Source organism: Corvus brachyrhynchos, unplaced genomic scaffold (genome assembly GCF_000691975.1).
Source record: "Corvus brachyrhynchos isolate BGI_N302 unplaced genomic scaffold, ASM69197v1 scaffold62, whole genome shotgun sequence".
Lineage (NCBI taxonomy): Eukaryota > Metazoa > Chordata > Aves > Passeriformes > Corvidae > Corvus > Corvus brachyrhynchos.
Window position 1 is genome coordinate 4,009,571 of NW_008236629.1, and position 19,010 is coordinate 4,028,580.

A 19,010-nucleotide genomic window follows, 5' to 3' on the forward strand; every position below is an offset into this window, starting at 1 on the left:
AGTGCTGGGCTGAAACAAAGGGACAAATCTGAGATATCGTCCTTCATGAAGACAGATCCTTTTATCCCAGCAAAGGGTGGTCTGCCCAGGGACTTCCTAAGCAGAGATTCTGAGTATAAGGGCCCTGGATGGAGCCATTCATGGACTAGAGACAAGGCTGACTGCTCTCACAGACAGTGAGACACCCTCTTGATCCCAAAGGGGTCCTTTCATGGTCTCACTGGGCATAATGGCTTCTGTGATACCAGTAACAAAAACACATGGACAACTATTCTGGTTCAGAGCTTTCAAAACCATCTGAGAGTCAGACTTGATGATCCTTGTGGGTCCTTTTTAGCTCAGAATATTCTGTGATCTGTGATCTGGTTCTGTCTCTATCAGCAGCCCCATAGACATGCAGGAGTGAAAGAGCAGGCCAAGCATACAGAACATTTCCTCCTACCAGTGCCTCACTCACCACTGTCAGGTCAGAGATTTCCTGAGCCTGCTGTGGTTTCTCTGTTTAGCAAACCCATAAAGATTTTTGTGCAGGGAGTTATCCAGCTTCCCTGTGAGTAAGAAATACTCAAGGGAAGATGAGCATCTGTAAGCTCCTCACATTCAGAACCTGCTTCAGCGAGGGGTTCCACCAGTTCTAGATTACATGAAGACACGCTTTCCAATGGCTTTTTTGGTACTTGGCTTCCACTATCTTAGGCTGGCCTCTAGTTTCTTTCATTAGGAATAAAAAATGAACAATCAATCCCTATCTACTTGTTCTATGCAAGTCATGAGTCCTAGACCTCGTATTGTCTCAGCAGTTATGGCACAGAGGTCCTGAAACATCAGGATACAAAGCTGATATGTTGCACTGAATTTGTCCATCTAGACAGTGGATTTTAGAAGCATTACATTAACTTTTGGAATGGATTTCATTTATTTACACTTCTTTTCAGGTAGGGGAGGGAATCTGTTTTCCTGCTTCAGAGTATGCCAGAAGAAATACGCACAGCCAGTCTTAGAAAGGAAAAATTGAAGTGAATGAGAGGATATATGGAGGAAGGGATATTATAGGGTGCTCAAGTGTGACACAGAAACACATCTGCCTAAATCGGGTACGTAACAGGCTCACACACACACAGAGATGCATGGGCAACATGACATCTACAAACACTGTTGTGAGCTGAAGGAATGAAAAAGAAGAAAATGCATTCTGAAACCCAGGCAGGCCGGCTCAGGGGGCTGGGATGCTGCACAGCAGATCAGAGGGGCAGCAGAGAGAATGACCCTCACTGCCATAGGTTCATTAGTCCTTGCTGTTCTGCTTTATACTGAGTTCGTTAAATCTCCCCCTTCTGCAGGTCTCCCTTTACATGCATGCACCTTTCAGAGATTGTTTTCATCACCCCACCTGTAACAGCATCAGAACTGTAAGGCAGGAGAGACAATCACACATAGGATGTGTCTGTGCACAAGGAGCTAGGAAAAGCTCCAGTGCTGAACCAGTGCTGCTGGTCAGAGACAGCACCATGCTCAGAGCCATGGAGGAGGAGAGTCTAAGTGAAGGTGAGCTCAATCTGTTCCAGTAGTGGACTGCCTACACAGCATCCTCAAACCATGAACCTGAACAGGGCCCAACCACCATAATCCCTACATGGTGTTCAGAGCTGGGAATATGGGAGGAGAAGAGAAACAGAGAAGACTTTGCCTTGTTTCTAGTGAGAAATGCTGATTAATTCCATGGCAATTTCTAGGAAGATTTTGCACACGTTTCCGACCAGACACCCAGCTAAGCAAGGTGCTGGATGTGAACTGGGGCTGTCCTTCATCCCTTTTCTGCCCCTTACTCTCAGTGGCTGGGGATGTGAACTATTGGGCCACCCTACTTTGATGCAAAGGTTGTCTCTTTTTTGGTAACGATCTCTTTATTTCCCTTCCCTTCCTTTTCTCTTTTTCTTGTATGCTGCTCCAACCTAAAATTTTCAGGTGGACTTCTCTCATTTTCAAGAGACGTGCATATTCCTAATCAGGTCAGGTGGTGTGATACAGAACAGTTTGGCACTCTGTCTCATGAGCTGTCTTGCCTTGCTAAGTCCCCAGCCAAGGGAATTCTCATTTTTAAATTTTAAGAGACCAATAATTTTGTTTCTACTCCATGTGGAGTTATCTATTCCACTCTGGCCTTAGAGGTCAGGCTGGGGTCTCCCTGCTAAAACAATATGCTCTCATGTAGCTTTAGGCAGTAGAAATAATATAACTTTTCCATTCCAGAACCAGAGCAAAACTGTAAGTCAGACACATTTGTCACAGCAGAGTATTCCGAAAACATTTTCCTGAGTCTTAGTCAGATGAATGGTTTTTATTACTGCTGTAACAGTGGCTTTCTTAGGGAGATATCCTGCTTCACATGCCAGTGTGCAAGAGGGTTCAAGTATTTCTATAGAGCCTCTGTAGCTAACACATATTAGGGTGAAGAAGTTAAGAGAGATCATCAAGTTATTCACTTTTTAAACCATTTTTTCCTCACTTCATTCCCTACAAAACAAGGAATGCTTGAATATTGTTCATATTCAGGAGTAATATGAAATACGTTTAAAGGATGCTTTTCTATCTAATTCCCCTCACTCCCACTTAGCCTCAGCATTTCCCAAGAGGAAGGGCTGGCAGAAATTTCTGGCTGCTTCCTTGAGTTTGACTTAATGTCAAAAGTCCAGACAGCAAAACCTGAATCAGCCATAGTTATAGTGTCCTTGTTTTCCCTGCTCCTGAACAGGATAACCCATGTGCTGGTCACCATTGCATTCCAGCATGCAGCAGGTCAGGCAGTGCTGGAGGCCAAAAGCAAAGTGGACACTAAACAGAGCATATTTCTCTGTCAGGTACTAGGCACATACACTTCTAGATGGAGCTATTTTATCTTTGGATGCTAAAGCCACACTGTTAGACCAGAAGGATGTAACCCACATGTGCAGTGAGCCAAGGACATCTGGGACTTAACTGTAGGATTCAATGCCAACTTAACTCCCCCACTTTTGTCTTGGCTTGTTCACACAAGGGTCAAGAACAGAATTTGGCTCTAAAGTATAATATTTATTTACTTCCTTTTCATCTCCCACTCCTCCTGTCTCACTGTCTTCTGCTGCAGCCTCTGCTCTCCACCTTGCTCCTATTTATTTATTCCCAGGGTCTGCACATTCTTTCCTCTTTCCCCTATTTTTCCTGCCTTGACACATTCCCAATAGCTTATCTGCCTTAAACTTTCAACTTTTACCTTCTTCTTTGTTCTGTCCTTTTAGAGGATAGAAGAGTTACCACTGAGATTTTGTGTGTATGTGTACAACCACTACAGTGTTCAGAGTGAACACCTGCTACATAACGATGGGATGAGGCTGGTTTCTGTATTATCAATTCAGGCTGCCTGCACATCCAGATTGATGTCATTGCACAGGGTCACACACGTAAGGCTTTCTCTACCACCACGAGGAATTGAAATTTACTTTTCAAATAGATAAAATATAGCTTCTGCAGAACCTTAGTATATAATTTGTGCTACCCACGGTATTGAGAATTTGATCACACTGCTGGAAACTATTAACCACTTTCTGACCATATGTTAACGGCTAAGTTAAAAGTAGCTCTCAAGTTTGTTCTGGGACCCTCTGAATTTGGAGGTTTCTAAAGCATGCCTGAAGGGTTTGAAAATCAAGTATCCTCTAGAGCACGTCCCTTCTCTGGGAGATTTTAGAGCTGGAGAAAATCTGGAAGATCTATTGATGGTGCAGCTTTTGATGGAGAAGTGGGCAAATGGCTCTTTGGGCGGGTGGTGGGCAGAAGCTGTTCAACTGGGGAATGCGCTGGGAGCACTGGAGTGGGAATGAGAAATGGAGGAGTAGGGTGGGTGCAGGGAGTTACTGCTCTGTCTGAATGGAGCTCGGTTTTTGCTGTGATCAGAGGGATGGCCTCCCTCAGCCTCCAGCTACGAGAGGCGTTTCACATTCCTGTCCCTGCTGAAGGTGCTGGACAGTAGAAGCCACTTACCTGATAACTGCTGCACTGAAGGCTGGTCATGTGTGCTTAACAACTGTGCCTGAATGGTTTCTACTACCCTCTTAAAGCGACGGCTTGGACCTGTGAGGAGACAAGAGGCACAAGTGGCTGTGAGAGCAACGGGAGCCAAGCCCACACACAAGGCTGCAGGGGAAGGATCACAAGCATCTTCCCCTCAGTCCTGTCTCCAGGAATGTCCTGAATGTGTGTCTGTCCTTCAGCCAAAGGGACTATGGTGTGCTGGACTCAACAGGAGGAGGGAGGGCTTCAGGGCTCCTTTTGTAAAGACAGAAAAGGTGGGGGGGGTCTGTTTCTTTGTTGCGACCCCTCTGTGGGGTGCATGTGGCCACCCACAGGAAAAGAGTGAGTGCATGTTTCTGTCAGAAGGAAGAAACTATGGTCTCACAGTGCCCAGCTGCGACTCTGGGACTTCTGAATGAAACAGGGAGCCAGTACCATGAGTTACCCCAAAACTGGTGCACAGAACAGCCATTTTAGCACTAATCATGGCAGTGCCAACTTCACCTCTTTGGGAATCTCCTTCCCTCCCTGCATTTCCATCACTACCAACACCATTTTTTTTCCTGATGTCCTCCTTGCCCCTGACTGAATTTTCCCTTGAAAAGTTCAGTCAGTTATATTTTTTCCTCTGGCACAGCAATTTGCAGGCCTCTAAGCCAGCTTGCACCCATTTTAGAGCTTTGCCATGGTTACCTGATAAGAGTGTGAAAGTGACAGAATAGATCCCGTTCTCCTTTTGCGCCTCTCCCCCTTCTGTGTATGTTATGTCCACCTGGAACTTCACTGGCTTCTGGAAGACAGCAGGACCTCCTGTGGACTTGTATTCTGCACGGAAACTTGTCTGTGAGATGACACTGTGACTGAGACTTGGGATCTGCAAGAGGTTGGTAGAAGCAGACAGTAGAAGCAGTGCATAAAGGGAAAAAAAATTCTGCAAAATTCTGTTTATAACAACACACATTTCCAGAATTAGTAACATTTGCTAGATTCGCTTCTGGTCTTGAATTTGTAATGTACAGTGTTCTTGTGGACTCAGTAAGAGTGTAGGTTGCTGGGCACTGACGCAGGCCACGTCTTAATTGTGTCTCCCTTGATGGGGGAGGCTTTTTAGAGTCTTTGCCAGGAGTCAGAGACGAACGGGACTTCTGTATTTTCTCAGTCTTCAGGTTGTTTATTATACCTTATCAGTAATTCACATGCTGACAGCATAGCATGAAGCAGAGCAAAATACAAAAGGCAAAATGCAGGAAAGCTCAAGGCTTTTTAAAGGTAAACTAACCAATGGTCACTAAAAGTGTACATTATTTTTACTTTTCTACCAGTTATCTAGTCACGCAGTCAGGAACTGCGGAATTCTTTATCCAATCATCCCAAACTACTTCTACTGCAGAATATGGAATAGTAGAAGAAGAAGGTCTGGAGAACAACAACAATCCTCCATTTTGATGGTTTTTGCTTTTATCTATTTACTATATTAATAAACCCAAAACCTCTAAATTTTTCACCCTGTGACAATCTTAAATAGTATTCTATCACCTAGTTCACACCAGTATAGATTCTAATTCTTTCCAAAGGGTAGGCAATTTTCTCCATGGATGAAGGTCAGTGTTGTCCAGGGGAATAGAACCCTTCAAAACAGGCAGAGAAATATTCTCTGCATTCTGGCTTCCCACAGGGCACCACACATGCTTATGAATTCACACATGTTGCTCAACTTCATGCACTCAGTCTTTCTTTTCCTACTCATTCACCAGTTTTGAGAAATGCCTTTTGCTGGGCAAAAAGTGGTATTAAGGCAGTGGGCAGAAAAGTCAGTGGGATATAAAACTGAATATAAAAAACACCTAAGTAGCCTGGTCTGATCTCACAGCTGTTCCTGTTTTGAGGAGACCTCCTGAGGAAGATCTTTCCAACTTCAATTGCTTGGTGATTCTATGATGTCAAATAGACATCAAGACACAGAGCAGACACTTAAAAGTGCTTGGGATATCCACAGGAAAAGCATGCCTGCAAACAACTCACTCAAACCACAACTTTTATCAATCTTCTCAACTCTGAGAAGCTTTGTGATATCATCCAACATCTGGATATTCAGAACCATGGTGGAATTTTGTAACTTCCTAATTTTCAAGCAGTTACCTTCCACACTTTCTCCCAAAATTTAACAACATACTCATATTCTATTTATTGCTTCATAAAGGACCAGATTAAAAAAAAACCCAAACAAGTTACTTGGAAATCTGGTCTCTAATTTAGGAGGAAAAATGAAGATGAGTTCTTTGACAAGCTACCTTTAAGGGGTTAATTAGCAGGCCATGACAATGCATTTAAGTTTGGATGTTGCTGTAAGAGACGATTCACTGGTTTTGCACACAAATCCCTATATCACACCTAAACCACACCCGTGGGGTATGCACAGGATCACCATTATGGACAGTAGAGCACACTACACAATATAAACCCAAAAGCACAGCTAAATGCATGAAGTTGATGCAGTAACATGGCTTTTTACAACCAACCTGGGATGGACACCAGTGTCTGATGCCCACTACTGTACTGCACTTACTCCTTGTGCACTTGTACAGTAACAAGGGTTATGGCTGATTTTTTTGAAGAAGTTCATTGCAGAATCACAAAGATTGAAATGGAGTTCAGTATTTTGTGGAAAAAAAAATCAATTTAACAAACAATATCAGAAATTAACTTTCCTTCTCTTAATTTTATTGGAAAAAGTGTATTTATGTTGTTGACTACCTTGAACTGAAAAACCTCTTAAATTAACTTTGCTGTGCTGACCTTTTTGTCACTGGTACCTCTAGATAATGAGAAGGACCTTCTAGAGGAAAAAAAGACAATTTCCCTCTCTTTTCTTAGGCTGTATACAAACCACATCTGCAACAACTGATACTCTGGACACCAGAAGAAATTATCATTTTTTCTGCCATATAGCACTGAAGTGGGGATTCAAAGTAACAAATGCAGATGTAAGACAGGCCTTTGGTCTGGCTGAAGTGGTGGAGGGCATACCCAGCAAAGGGAGACCCAATCTGCTGCCCAGCCGGTGACTGTAATGCTAATTTGATAAAGCAGCAAATCTCTGTCTTGATACTGTGCCAGCATTGTGCTCTACTGCCGTGGCATTCCGAACTCTGGCAACCTGGAGGCCTTGCCAAGAAGGCTGAAATCTTTTCTCACCTTAGAGAGCATTATCTACAGTTAGTAATTCACACACAGTCCAGTGTGGGCCATGCAAATTAGATTCACAGAGGATGCTTTTGAAGGAGCCGAGCCCCTGTCCAGTAACATTTGGAACACAGAATCCTGGAATGACCAGTGAGGGGTGCCTCCTGGAGGCAGCTGAGGTGACTTACCGAGAGGAAAGCGTGGACTATATCAGCCTTAATGGAGCTTAGGGGTTTGTCCTTAATGACCACAAAAATCTGTTCTTCTTTCTCCAAGTTGATGAAATTACCAAACCAGGATTTTTTGGCAAGCCTGATGTGACGAAAAGAGAGAGCTGTTTAGAATATTGAACACTATTTCGTATTTCCCACATGCCCCTAGCTAGAAAAAAATATTAAAAAACACATGAGAAAGTTTTGATGACATTCCAGATGTGATGGTATTACTAATAGTAAGTGGGAGACAGTATCAGAGAACATCCAAAATGACATTTCACTTGGTGAAAACTGATGAAATGACAGGCCACACAGCCTTACTCTGGCAGCATGTGTCACCAACAATGAAAAATCAGGAGCAATGCTAACTCTTCTGACTGAGCCAATATACCAGCGAATACTGCATATACAAAGCACATATAAACCAGGGGACACGTTTCTGGTTTGTCTCCAGGGATCTCTCAGTTTCTTGTGACAACATGCAGATCCTGGCAACATAAAGATTTAAGTTCCTTCCCACCCAATTTCAACTCTTTTGGTGTTAAAGGACTCGGAAAGATGTTTTTCTGAAGGTGTCCTGTTGGGCTGATGGTACAATCACAAGATCTTGCTTTTTAAAGCAAGCTGTAGATTTCACTGGAGCTCCAATCTATCAGTGAGTGAAATCCACTATTATGCAAGGCCAGGACAAAGACTGTCCTGTTCATCAGTCCCATTTAGGGTGTCTATATAGTGCGTGAACTCTGGTCAGCCTACAAAGGAATGAATTTTCAGTATTAAGAAAGGAGATAACAACACCATGCAAAACACAGTTCAGGCTTTCCACTGGCAGCAGTCCAGCTCCTCAGTTTCTTCCAGCATCAGATAGTGGTTTCATCATAAAATTAAACTGCTCTGTTTTTTCACACTGATCGTATCAGCAAATGTTTGATTTTGCTTATTGTTTAACCATTTCAATACACTTCATTGACATTAGCTTTTAAGTTAAACAGGCTAAAGGAAGAACACAGGGACATGAATGTTAGTGGGAGACACTACCCAGAACCTGAAAGTAGCATCTCTGAAAGGTGTGGTTTTGAGGGGAGAAAAGAGGCTGTCAGCTGTGAGACACAGCCAAATACTTGCCGGACCAAACTAAACCCAGGGAAAATCACACTTAAATCAGCCATATTCTAGTAGGGAAGAATTCAGCATGAAAATGTCAGAAATGGAAAGACCTACCACCAAGAGACTGCCTTTTTTTTCCCTTTACAGCATACTTCATAATGCCAAATCCAGGTTGCAGCATGGCAAGCAATAGGGTGGACATTCACCACTCAGTGGAAGAAGACAATCTCTCCACACAAGGAGAGCCATCTGCAAAAGGGATATTACTATACACCAGTTTTCCAGCAAAGCAATAAACAACTGGAGCGAGCTGCTAGTAGACTCACTGTCTGCGGCAAAGTGAGGCAGAGGCAGAGGAAGGACAGAGGCTAAGAGAGAGAGGAGCAAACTAGGAAACTAATTTGAAGTCTAGGCCTTCAGGATAAAGAACAAAGCTTGATCTCAGCAGTGTCCAGCAATTTGCACTCATTCCCCATCCCAGAGTGCTCCATGAATTGTGCAGCTGTGGGCCCACTGCCCATTTAATGCACACAGCAGAAAGACCACAACTGGAAGACCGCTTGGCTGGGCAAATAATGACTTGCTTCATTTACTGCAGGCAACCAAAAATAAGAGTACAGAAAGAGTCACTTGCAATTTGGTAAACCAGTGCCCCCCACTCAATTAAAGTGGGCTGGAAAACTGTCACTCCCTAAAATATTCATAAGCAGCTGTAACTAAGCCAGTGAGCCAGAGATTAGCATAGGGAGCAGTAAAGAGAGAGGGCCTCTCATTTAAATGGTCGTTAAGGAGCCAGGGTTAGAGTGTGAAAGAAAATTACATACTAATTAGCTCATGTGTCTCTCACACACCACAACAACTCCACAAGCCCCTGGAGAGCTGGGGCAATAGCTCCCTGCATGTAAGGGGTCTGTGCTCATTAGTAAATTAGCACCTGGTTATCCATCTAAAATGGCTGCTTGTCTTAGGCTTGGCTGTATCATCCCCTGAACCAGGGCTGGCTGGATGGACTCCAAGGGCTCAGGGGAAGCATGGGCCTGCAAAAGTGTGCTTATTTAACTGCAGGTCTGCCATCTTAAAATATGGCTTTTCATTTTTGTATTTTCATTAATGGGTTTGTTGGCCCCTCATTTATAGGTCTCTTAACAAGCACAGGTAACGAGGGCCCAGAACATAGGGAGATGTTTTCCTGTTCAGCATGGTCTGGAGTCTCCAGAATCCATCTGGGCTCTTTTCCTCAGTGAGGTTATCACCAGTAATAGTGAGTCTGGAAGATTCACTGGTAGCCTGGGCTACACTCCAGCTTGTAAATCATTGGAATTCACTAAAATAACTTTGCTGGTGTCACATAAGATGGAATATATGTCAGTGGCCTCTCCTGTTTCTGTAATGAGCAGAATCAAGACACAGCACACATGCACTGGCTTTTCTCCCCAAAACTGTCAGAACTAGCTGTATTCATACACCTAGGGAATAGACCCACTGAGAACAGGGGACAGCTTTGGAGTAAAATTACACAATAAAGGTTTTTCTCCTCTTAGAGGGCATTAAATGCTACTAACTTGGGTTAAATTGTGTATGAATCCTCAGCACCCCGAATGACATGCTCTAGCATCTCACAAGATCAGGCTGTAAGCAGTACAAAATGTACTTAAAATTAAGAATCTTCTCTTGTCATGGCAAACTTCTTAAAGGGGGAGTGAGTTAGGAGATATGTGGGGGAAGCTGGGTATGTAGCTTACACTAGGGAATCTAATCAGGTGTCCAGCTGACGAAAAAGCAAATAAATTAGCATGAAAATAGAGGCTGGTGCTTTATTACTTCACACTGAAATTTCTCACTCCTATAATGTTGTTCCTTTTCCTACTTTTGGAGTGTCTGACCACGTCGCCTTCTGTGTTCCTTCTCTGTCTCTGAGCGCACAGATCAGTAACCTCCAGGGGTTTACCTACTTGGCATAAATAGCAGCATTTCTACTCAAGCAAATGGAGCTTTGCAGGTTTAAAGCAGCTGGAGCTAAGTCTCTTTAAATGTCATCCCTAACACATTTTCTAGGACTTTTCACATGAGAAAGAACAGCATTACCCAGACACGTTGAAGTGTATTACCTAATCATCAGGTTTGTTAAATGAATGGCAGGCATTGCTGTACCAGACAGAGCAAGGACATGCATTTATCACTCAACCCATGAGGTCAGTACAGCTCTTGATAAGGATATCTTATTTCTTACAGAAAAGAAGAAAATATGGGAAAAAATAAGACATGTGGAAGTGGGCACTGAGCAACAGACATCTATCATTAAAATATAATCTAGTTCATTATTTTTTATGACTTTTATTATGTTTACTGCAGGGTGCAGCCCAATTGAACTCATTAATTTGGCAATTATACAGAAAAAGAAAAGAGGGCCTTAGGCTTTGACTTGCATCCAAACTGCCTTAAATGACAGGCACTACTTCTCTACACCAGCTTTTAAAGAGTGAGTGGGAAGCAGGGAAGACATTAAATCAACAGCAAAACTTCCACCAACATACATGCAACGAAGAGGAGAAATTTAATTCTAAAGGTTTTCTGTTTTAATGGCTTTAAAAACACGTGAGATGAGAGTATTGTATATTTCTGTGATAATGATGTGCCAATTTTATGAAATTCTCTCATGCCTCTCTATCAGTAAATGCTCGAAAGTGTTGAAAACACAGTATATTCCAATTTTTTTCCTGGATACCTTTACTAATCCCTACTTCTCCCTCTCTTGAAGTCTTTCTTTATCCCTCTCCATTCTGCAGTACTACAAATAGAGTGCCCATCTTACACCAGATAAAAGCCAGGTCTGGGGCAAGTTGTGAAGACAATACCATTGTCACCAATTACAAAACTTTAAGCTCAAAATTCCCATCCAAGACTTATGAATATTTCACACAAGTCTCTTAACAAGAGGCCAAATTGCCTTAGTTGGCAGGCTAAGTCTATGGGCATTGGGTGCACAAACACAAGCTGTGAAAATAAAAAGGAATAATTTGGCATCTGTTGCATATTAGGAAGTGTTCGGAGCAGCACTCTGGCAGCGACTTCCAAACCTGCCATGCAGTGACGCACATTTGTGCAGTGAAATGGTTGAAATGCACACTGACTTTTAGGAATGAGCCTGGTGAATATGAAACAGCTTCTCCATGTCCCAGTACTGCTGCCTAGAATTAACACTGCGCTTCCTATCGCAGCCAAAGATCCCTCGGAATTATCTTAGCAGAGCCTCCTGCATGCTATCCTGAGGATGCAAACTCTCCTGTACTAAAAGGAAGACTTTCTGGTGCACAGTTAATGCCAGTATAAGCCACTGAGCAGCCTCTCCAGTCCCAGTGAGTGATCTACTTGCCAACCAAATGAATGAAGAGAGAAGAAACATGTTACAAACCCAGCAAATTCAGCAAGCTGTGAGAAAATGAGGTGGTTACTGGGAGACTGTTTCATCACCTGTTGACCCCAGTGCCATTACTGAGGTATGTATCTTATGCACAGTCCTTATCAGAAGAATCATTTCACATCTCTGTCTCACCCACAGGACAAGAGGTTACAAACAGATACTGATCCAGAATAGAAATATGTCAGTTTATGGCATTCAGGCCAGGAAATGACACTGGTATTTGGTGGGAAAAAAGGCAGAGTACTTACTCTGGGGATGACTCTGGGGTTAAATTAGACATCTCTTCAGGTGTAGGTACTGCCCATGTGCGCACAGCCAAAGAGAGGGAGGGAGAAAAGAAATTTGATGATTCAGTACACCTTCCATTTTCTGCTTGAACACCAACGAAACAATTCTGCCATTGCACCCACTTGCATTTGCCCACTGACTCTGTAGACTAGTTCTGACATTTGAACACCAGTCATATGTCTCTAGATCTCTGCATCTAATCAAGTGCTGCATTTCAAGGCTCACTCTACCCTTCCTTAGGTCCTTAGGTAAACTTGCACTGGCTTCAATGGTTTCTGGTTCAGATCCAAACACACTGTGCCAATGCGACTGCTTTGCAATTGCCTCAAAGCCCAGCTGGATGCAGCTCAGTCACTGCTGCAATTCTCTGCAGTTCTCTGACCACCTCAGAGACAATGGCACTGACCATCACAGCTCAAAATCTAACTATTCCATGCCTGTAATCCTCCTTTCCCGTGGGATCATGTCCCAGTATCCTGTAAAACCACAGGGTGTTGGGATAGCTGCTGCTGACATCCAAGGATAAGGCATGTGACTTTGGGTGCCCTTTGCCTGCATGCAAAAAAGCCACCTGGAGCCTGAGGAAGAAAATTTTGCACATGTCAACACTCTAGAGACTCAGAAAACTGAAGTAGGCCAGCAGATATGAAACCACTGATTGTATTAAGGAGATTTTTACACCAATTACCAAAGGAGGCAAAAAAAAGCATTAACCAAGATCAAAATAGCTGTGCTTCAGAAGGACAATTTCAGCCTATTGCCTCTGGCTGTCTTGTTTTTCAGCATAAGGCTCAGCCTGTGGCTGTGGAGAGGCAGTGGAGCACAGCCACAGGGGAAATGGCTGAGCCCTAGGTCCACTTGCAAAGCAAGTGAAGGAGCTGAAGATAGATTTTTCTTGTGGTCTAAGTGTCACAACAGGGATAGTAAGAGCTGTATGACTGGAGTGTGAAGTGGGCTCAGGAGATGCCGTTGGAGAAGGTGCAGTGGCACAACAGAGCCTGCTCACATGTGGGTTAGAGCTTGGCTGATGCTATCACTCTCATTTTCCGCACCAATATTCAGCCCTTGGTACACAGAATTTGCAGAGCCACAGACAGGTATGAAATTCCTGCCGAACATCTGCCCAAGTCAAAACCACCCTGTGTGGCTGGGTGAGTACTCACCTTGCAATTTCCGACGATGGAAGCGAGGAGACCCCAGGAAACTATTCTTGATGGAGTTGAGACGTGTCCTCCAGGGCATTCCTCCAATGCTGGGGCTGGATGGTGGTGTTGGGTTGGGTGTGCCTGCTGGGCTCTCCTTTGGCGTATGAACAGGTGTCCCCTTGGGGGTAGGGAGGGGACTTCCCCTTGGAGAGGGGTGAGGGGTGACCTGTATGATGGGGATAGATTTGGTGCTTGGGTCAGTACTAGAAGGGAGCAATCTAACAGGAGACATAGGGTTGGTCTGCACTTTAGGAACAGCCAGCTGTGGGTTAAAGCCGGCAGCAGGCGAGCGGCCCTGAGCATTCTGCACAGGGTTGTTCTGGGAAGAGGGGGCGCTGGTATTGCTGGCAGGGAGTGGGTTGGATTTAGTAGACTGGAGTGGTTTTTCAGCCAATTTGCTCTTGGATGGCAAAGTCTGCGTCTTTGGGTTGGGCTGAAGTGCTGGCTTTGGTTGGAGTACATGTCCAGGCCTGGAGGCGTTCCTACAAGCATCAGGGTCCAAGGAGACTTGGGGTCGGGGAGAGAAAGGGAGGTCGGAGGTCTGAGGGGGGATGAAGAACTTTCTGATAGGCTACGAGACAGACGCAGAGTGTCCATGCACATCAAAAACAGTGAAATACGCAAAGAGCGGGCGAGCAGAGAAAGGAAAGTCAGAATAAAATCCATCCGAGTCACAAAGATGCACCATGTCACAAGGAGACACAGGAGATGGAGGTGAAGGGGTAGTGAGGGGGAGGGATTTTGCAAAGAAACGAAAACAAACAAACAAACAAAAAACAAAAAAAAGACATGCAGTTAGCTGGGAACACAGCATATTCAACAACAGCAGCGGCGGCAGCAGCAAGAACAACAGTGTCATAACAGGCTTCATCATATTAACCAACCACGTGTCAGCAAAGGAAAACAACAGAAAGAAAAGTACAACAAAGGAACAAGGAAAAAAAAAAAGAAAAAAAGAAAAAAACAAAGAAAAAGAAAGTAACCAAGAAAAAAGAAGAGAGAAATGCCATCTCCCTGGGATTGTTCTGATTGCCCTGCAGTGAGAGAAGCACGATGCTGTAGGGAGGTGAGGAAGGGGAAGAAGAACCACTCAAGCCACAGACAAATCAAGATGTCTCGGTGATTTGGGACCACCTCTTTCAGCTCCATGTGCCCATATGCAAACCCCGTAGAGAGATGAGACTCAGAACAGGTGTGTGATACACACGGAGTGGCAGGGGATACACATAGTTACTGCACACACCAGTCAGAACCTCTTTCCTTCCTCTTTACCCCTGGCTGGGTAATGCACCAGCTGCAGCCACCCATTGCAGAAAGAGGGGGAAAAGGGAGAGTGATGCCACCTGGGCACCCACTCTCCTCCCCTGACCTGGAGGGGTAAATTGCTCGGCCTTCACTTGGAAGCTTCAGAGCACACAACACCACGAGAAATATATGAACTCAGATTGGTGTTTGATTTGTTAACTGCTACAGCAAAAACTTCAGCAAGGTCTGGCAAATTTATTTATCTGGGAAGAGATGATACTTTCCACAAGACTTTATGCTTCTCCTGCAACATCCCTCATTGCATTGAAGGATAGCTTGATAATTGGAATTTCTGTCATAAAGTCTCAGCAGTATTTGCCATTAAGTCCCATGTCTAAGAAGAGGGTGGGGGGAGCCATTGTTTTGTAAGACATAGTTTAAAAAGGAAAATACAAGCAAAGTTCATAATCCATCACTGAGGTATCAAAATGGGATTATGATTTTTTTTCCCAAACAGGAACATTTACACGTGTTAAGACACATTTTGGGAAACCATTCATACTTTGACAGCAAACAGCAATAGACAGACTTGGAAGGGTAGAAGCCTTTTAAGGGATACTAGCAAGCTAAAAATCACATTGAAAACAAACAAAAAAAAGTCCTTACAAAACATTGCTATTAACACCTTAGATTACAAGTACTGGAATAATTGTAAAAACAGAAGTCACTACTCGAGATATTCAGCTTTGGTCTACACTTAGATTCTGATTTCTACAAAGATATTACCTATGAAAAATTACACATCACCATTATTATTATCTATTCTTGACACCTAAAAGCTGTAATCAAGAACTAACCAGACATACCATGTACATGTAACCTTGCCTCAAATCTCAGTCCCAGGGAAACACACTCACTAGGGAGTTTCCTTCCTGGGTGTGACGGATTAGCACAATGTTGCCATATTTAAAAAACTGTATAAATTTATTTAAGACTTACATCTTTAAATTGTTTGCATTGAAGTTTTGCAATTACTTCAAAGAACTTAGGGTTAGGCCACCAAAATTAAAGGAAAATCAGTACATTAAAATGTTTGTATTACTCTTAGGATTTTAAAGTTAAACTAAAGTCTACCATTTTGCTAAATTCTGATTGTCAATGAGCAAGGAAGGGGAAAGATGAGGAAAGTGGTTAATTTGTGGAAGTCACTATCAGCATCTGACTATTAACTATTTGCAAATGACATCAATGGATAAAACTCGAAGACTGTTAATTGCAAATGTTTCCTTGCAATTTTCCTATCTTATGTGTATGATGGTTTGGGAAGCAGATTTGAAAGAAATAAAGTAAGATTCAACTCCCTCTTAAGCCATTAAGAATCTGAAGAGGCACCCTTAATTACCACATATTTAATAATGAAATGAAGAATAAGATTAGGTCTCGATTTCAGCTGGTGCAATGTGGAACACCATTAGAAAGATCTTGTGAAATCTGAGAACTTTTATTTGCTGCTGAATTCAATTCCTCATAGAACCGAATCTAAGCAGTGCAAAAAGTGAAATGTGCATTTGCTTTTTAAAGTATGTTCTCTTTCAATAATCTAAGGTGCTATTAGAAGCATAGGTAAGGACGTTTAAAAATATATGATTTCTATTTCAACATTTCCTTTTGAGCCTCAAATACAACCTGCCTTGATATTGTTATGATCTGCTGAAAATGCCACCTAATTGCTAAATCCCTTTGAAGACTATTTAATCTACTGCCTGTTAAGTAATAATGGTAAGATACAGCAACTATGGGATAGATATTGTCAAACTTATTCTTTGATGTCGTCCTACTGAACTGTCAGAAATTAGAGAGAGATCAATTAATGAAATCAAGATTTAGTTTTACTGCACTGGATGCTTATTTGTGCACAAAACTGTTTCCACTGTACTTTTCCAGTACTTTTTGCAGTGGCATAAGAGTTCTCAGACCTCTGCTTCATTCCACTGGCAACCAGAAGTCCCAGTGCAGAAAGAAGGAAATGGATCTTCACTAGTCCCTGGGATTTTAAAGACACAGAGGAGACCACAAGAACAACTTATGCCAGTTTCAAAGCAGGATAAAAATTGGCAGGAGCCCAAAATAGGTTTCAGAAATTAATTCAACCAAGCAAAGTGCTGGAAGCTTTACTAGACTATAAACTTAGGGCTGACAGTGTGTCTTTATTCACAAGAATGACACAGAATCTTACGATGGAATTGCAATTTCAAATACTTGGAATACTGATGTTATCTTCATATAACTAAGAGTAAATCCACAGGTGTACCCATACCCTAAGACATGGAATATATCAATTTTTCATCTTATGAAGTCATGGGAAGCATGTAGAAATCCTCCAAAGACTCTGGGCCAGACATTTAGGTAACATGCACTGTCACAGCCCAACAGACTTTTTGATGAGGTCTAGACTTCTATTAAGCACTGCAGTCTTAAAGAGACTTAGCTGACCTTGTCAGGCACTAGTAATACTCACTTTTATCCCCAAAGAAGTTAACACGAAGAGGGAAGCCTCTGCCATTGCACTTAGATACTCTTACAACTTTGCAACAAATGTACTATCAAGCATGTGTTGTACTGGCTCAGTATTAGTTGAGTATCAGTATTTAGTTCACTGTATGCTTAAAAAGGGCATGCGGAAGTACCTTATTTATAGGGATTTGAATGTTCTTAACTTATCCTAGTCAGTCAGCTTCTTACTTTCCTTTTAGATTTGCTAGCCCTCAAATTTGTATAATTTATTTTCTCTGACTTCCTAATACGAGCTGTTCTGAGGCAAACAGAAGATAACCAGCGTGGTTTGGTGCTCTACTGTGACCTAATTGAAGGCAGCTGTGAAATGGCTCCTGATCATTTGGTCTGAAACCCGGCTGTATGCAGACCTCAGCTGGATATAGAGTGTTTTGTCATAGCAATGTTATTCTGTGTGCTTATGGGACTGAAAAAGGGAAGGGGCACAATGAGACCCCTGCTAACAGTGCAGGGAACATGTAGGAAAAATTCTCCGCTTGCATTTGTCAGTAACATTTCCCTCACCGCCCGTTAAAATTTACAAGCTGCCAAGGAAAAGCAAAACATCCCAGCTAAGAGCCACAGCTCTGGAGCAACAGATGTCGAAAAGCATCAAGCATGTGTGAGTGGATTAGACCAACAGATCTTGAAGCAGCACCACTTACCCTTGGACTGCTGAGAGGACTGGTGGAGAGCCCAGACGATGCTCCGCTGATTGACCGAGACCTGAATAGACACAACAAGGAAAACATCCCTCAGAAAACTCAGACAAGTAATAACCCTGAACACCAGCCACCACAGGCATAGGCATGAAGTGAGAAGGAGGAGGGAGGCTGTCACTGGAAAAGGACATAACTCTTTCCTTTTCTTTCCTTTCACTATTGCCATGTTTTTCAGTTGTCTCCCCCCCACAAATCAAAGAGATGCTGTTGCTCTGGGAGAATACTATAATCTCTTTTGATTAAGGCAGTTGCTACTTTCTTTTTGGTTATCAAGCACGTGGAAGCTACTAGGTCTGCTCTGTGCAAGTTGAACAGCTGAATTCAAAAGGATGGTGAAGACATTCATACTTGTGCTGAGATTTCTGTTTTGCACAGTGCTGGTGGTTACAAAATGAGACTTTCTCTGTCACAAGCAACATGGAAAAGCATCATGTGTACAAGACAGAAAGGCAGGGGGTTCTTCCAGATAATAATTAAAACCCCAAGTCTCCTTGACTCAAGCACACAATCATTTCCTTTGTGATGACTTCCCACTGAAATCAAAGATCGCATTGGCTTAGCCCTTTCCAGCTTCTCACTGATGGATTTCCCATCTTTGCTCTTCAGTGAGACTTCTTGCTGCTGCATTAAACTAGCCAGGTCTTCTCTAGGGATAATGAGTTCTGCTTTTGTTGATGACTTTACTAATATCAAAATAACAGCTCAGGTGCCCTCAGAAAGAGGCCAGTCGAGGGAGAGTGAACTGTCCTATCTGCTGACAAGGTCACCTATACTGTTAAAGGTCTCATGTTCTCCAGCAAAGGTCACCAATGAAAAACGTCAGCTGCAGACAATAAAATGTGCAAATGTGCTATGCTAAACATGGTGGAAGAGCAGACAGGCCAGACTGCACAAACATTTCAGCAGAAGTAGTTTCTAGGAGGAGGGCTGCCCCACAGAAAAAAACCCCACACCTTATGTGTGACTGTGTATCAGTGAGCCCCAGGGGCAGCTGCTTTCTATTCTTTTTAAACAGAAAGAAAGT

At 43.0% G+C, this 19,010-nt stretch overlaps 1 protein-coding gene across 14 annotated transcripts in view; it reads right to left on the reverse strand.

Moving 5' to 3' along the window:
• Nucleotides 1-19,010, reverse strand: part of BRSK2 (BR serine/threonine kinase 2) — a 311,982-nt gene that overhangs the window by 19,011 nt on the left and 273,961 nt on the right. For 9 of the 14 annotated variants that reach the window (XM_017726636.1, XM_017726633.1, XM_017726637.1 and 6 more), the window contains 6 exons: nt 17,930-17,990; nt 13,425-14,037; nt 12,222-12,270; nt 7,419-7,542; nt 4,741-4,921; nt 4,018-4,107 (listed from right to left, as the gene is read on the reverse strand). In XM_017726636.1, coding sequence (XP_017582125.1) covers nt 4,018-4,107; nt 4,741-4,921; nt 7,419-7,542; nt 12,222-12,270; nt 13,425-14,037; nt 17,930-17,990 — 1,118 coding nt within the window. The remainder of the gene's footprint in view (nt 1-4,017; nt 4,108-4,740; nt 4,922-7,418; nt 7,543-12,221; nt 12,271-13,424; nt 14,038-17,929; nt 17,991-19,010) is intronic. The other 5 variants (XM_008644287.2, XM_017726640.1, XM_017726639.1 and 2 more) reach the window with 1 other exon arrangement.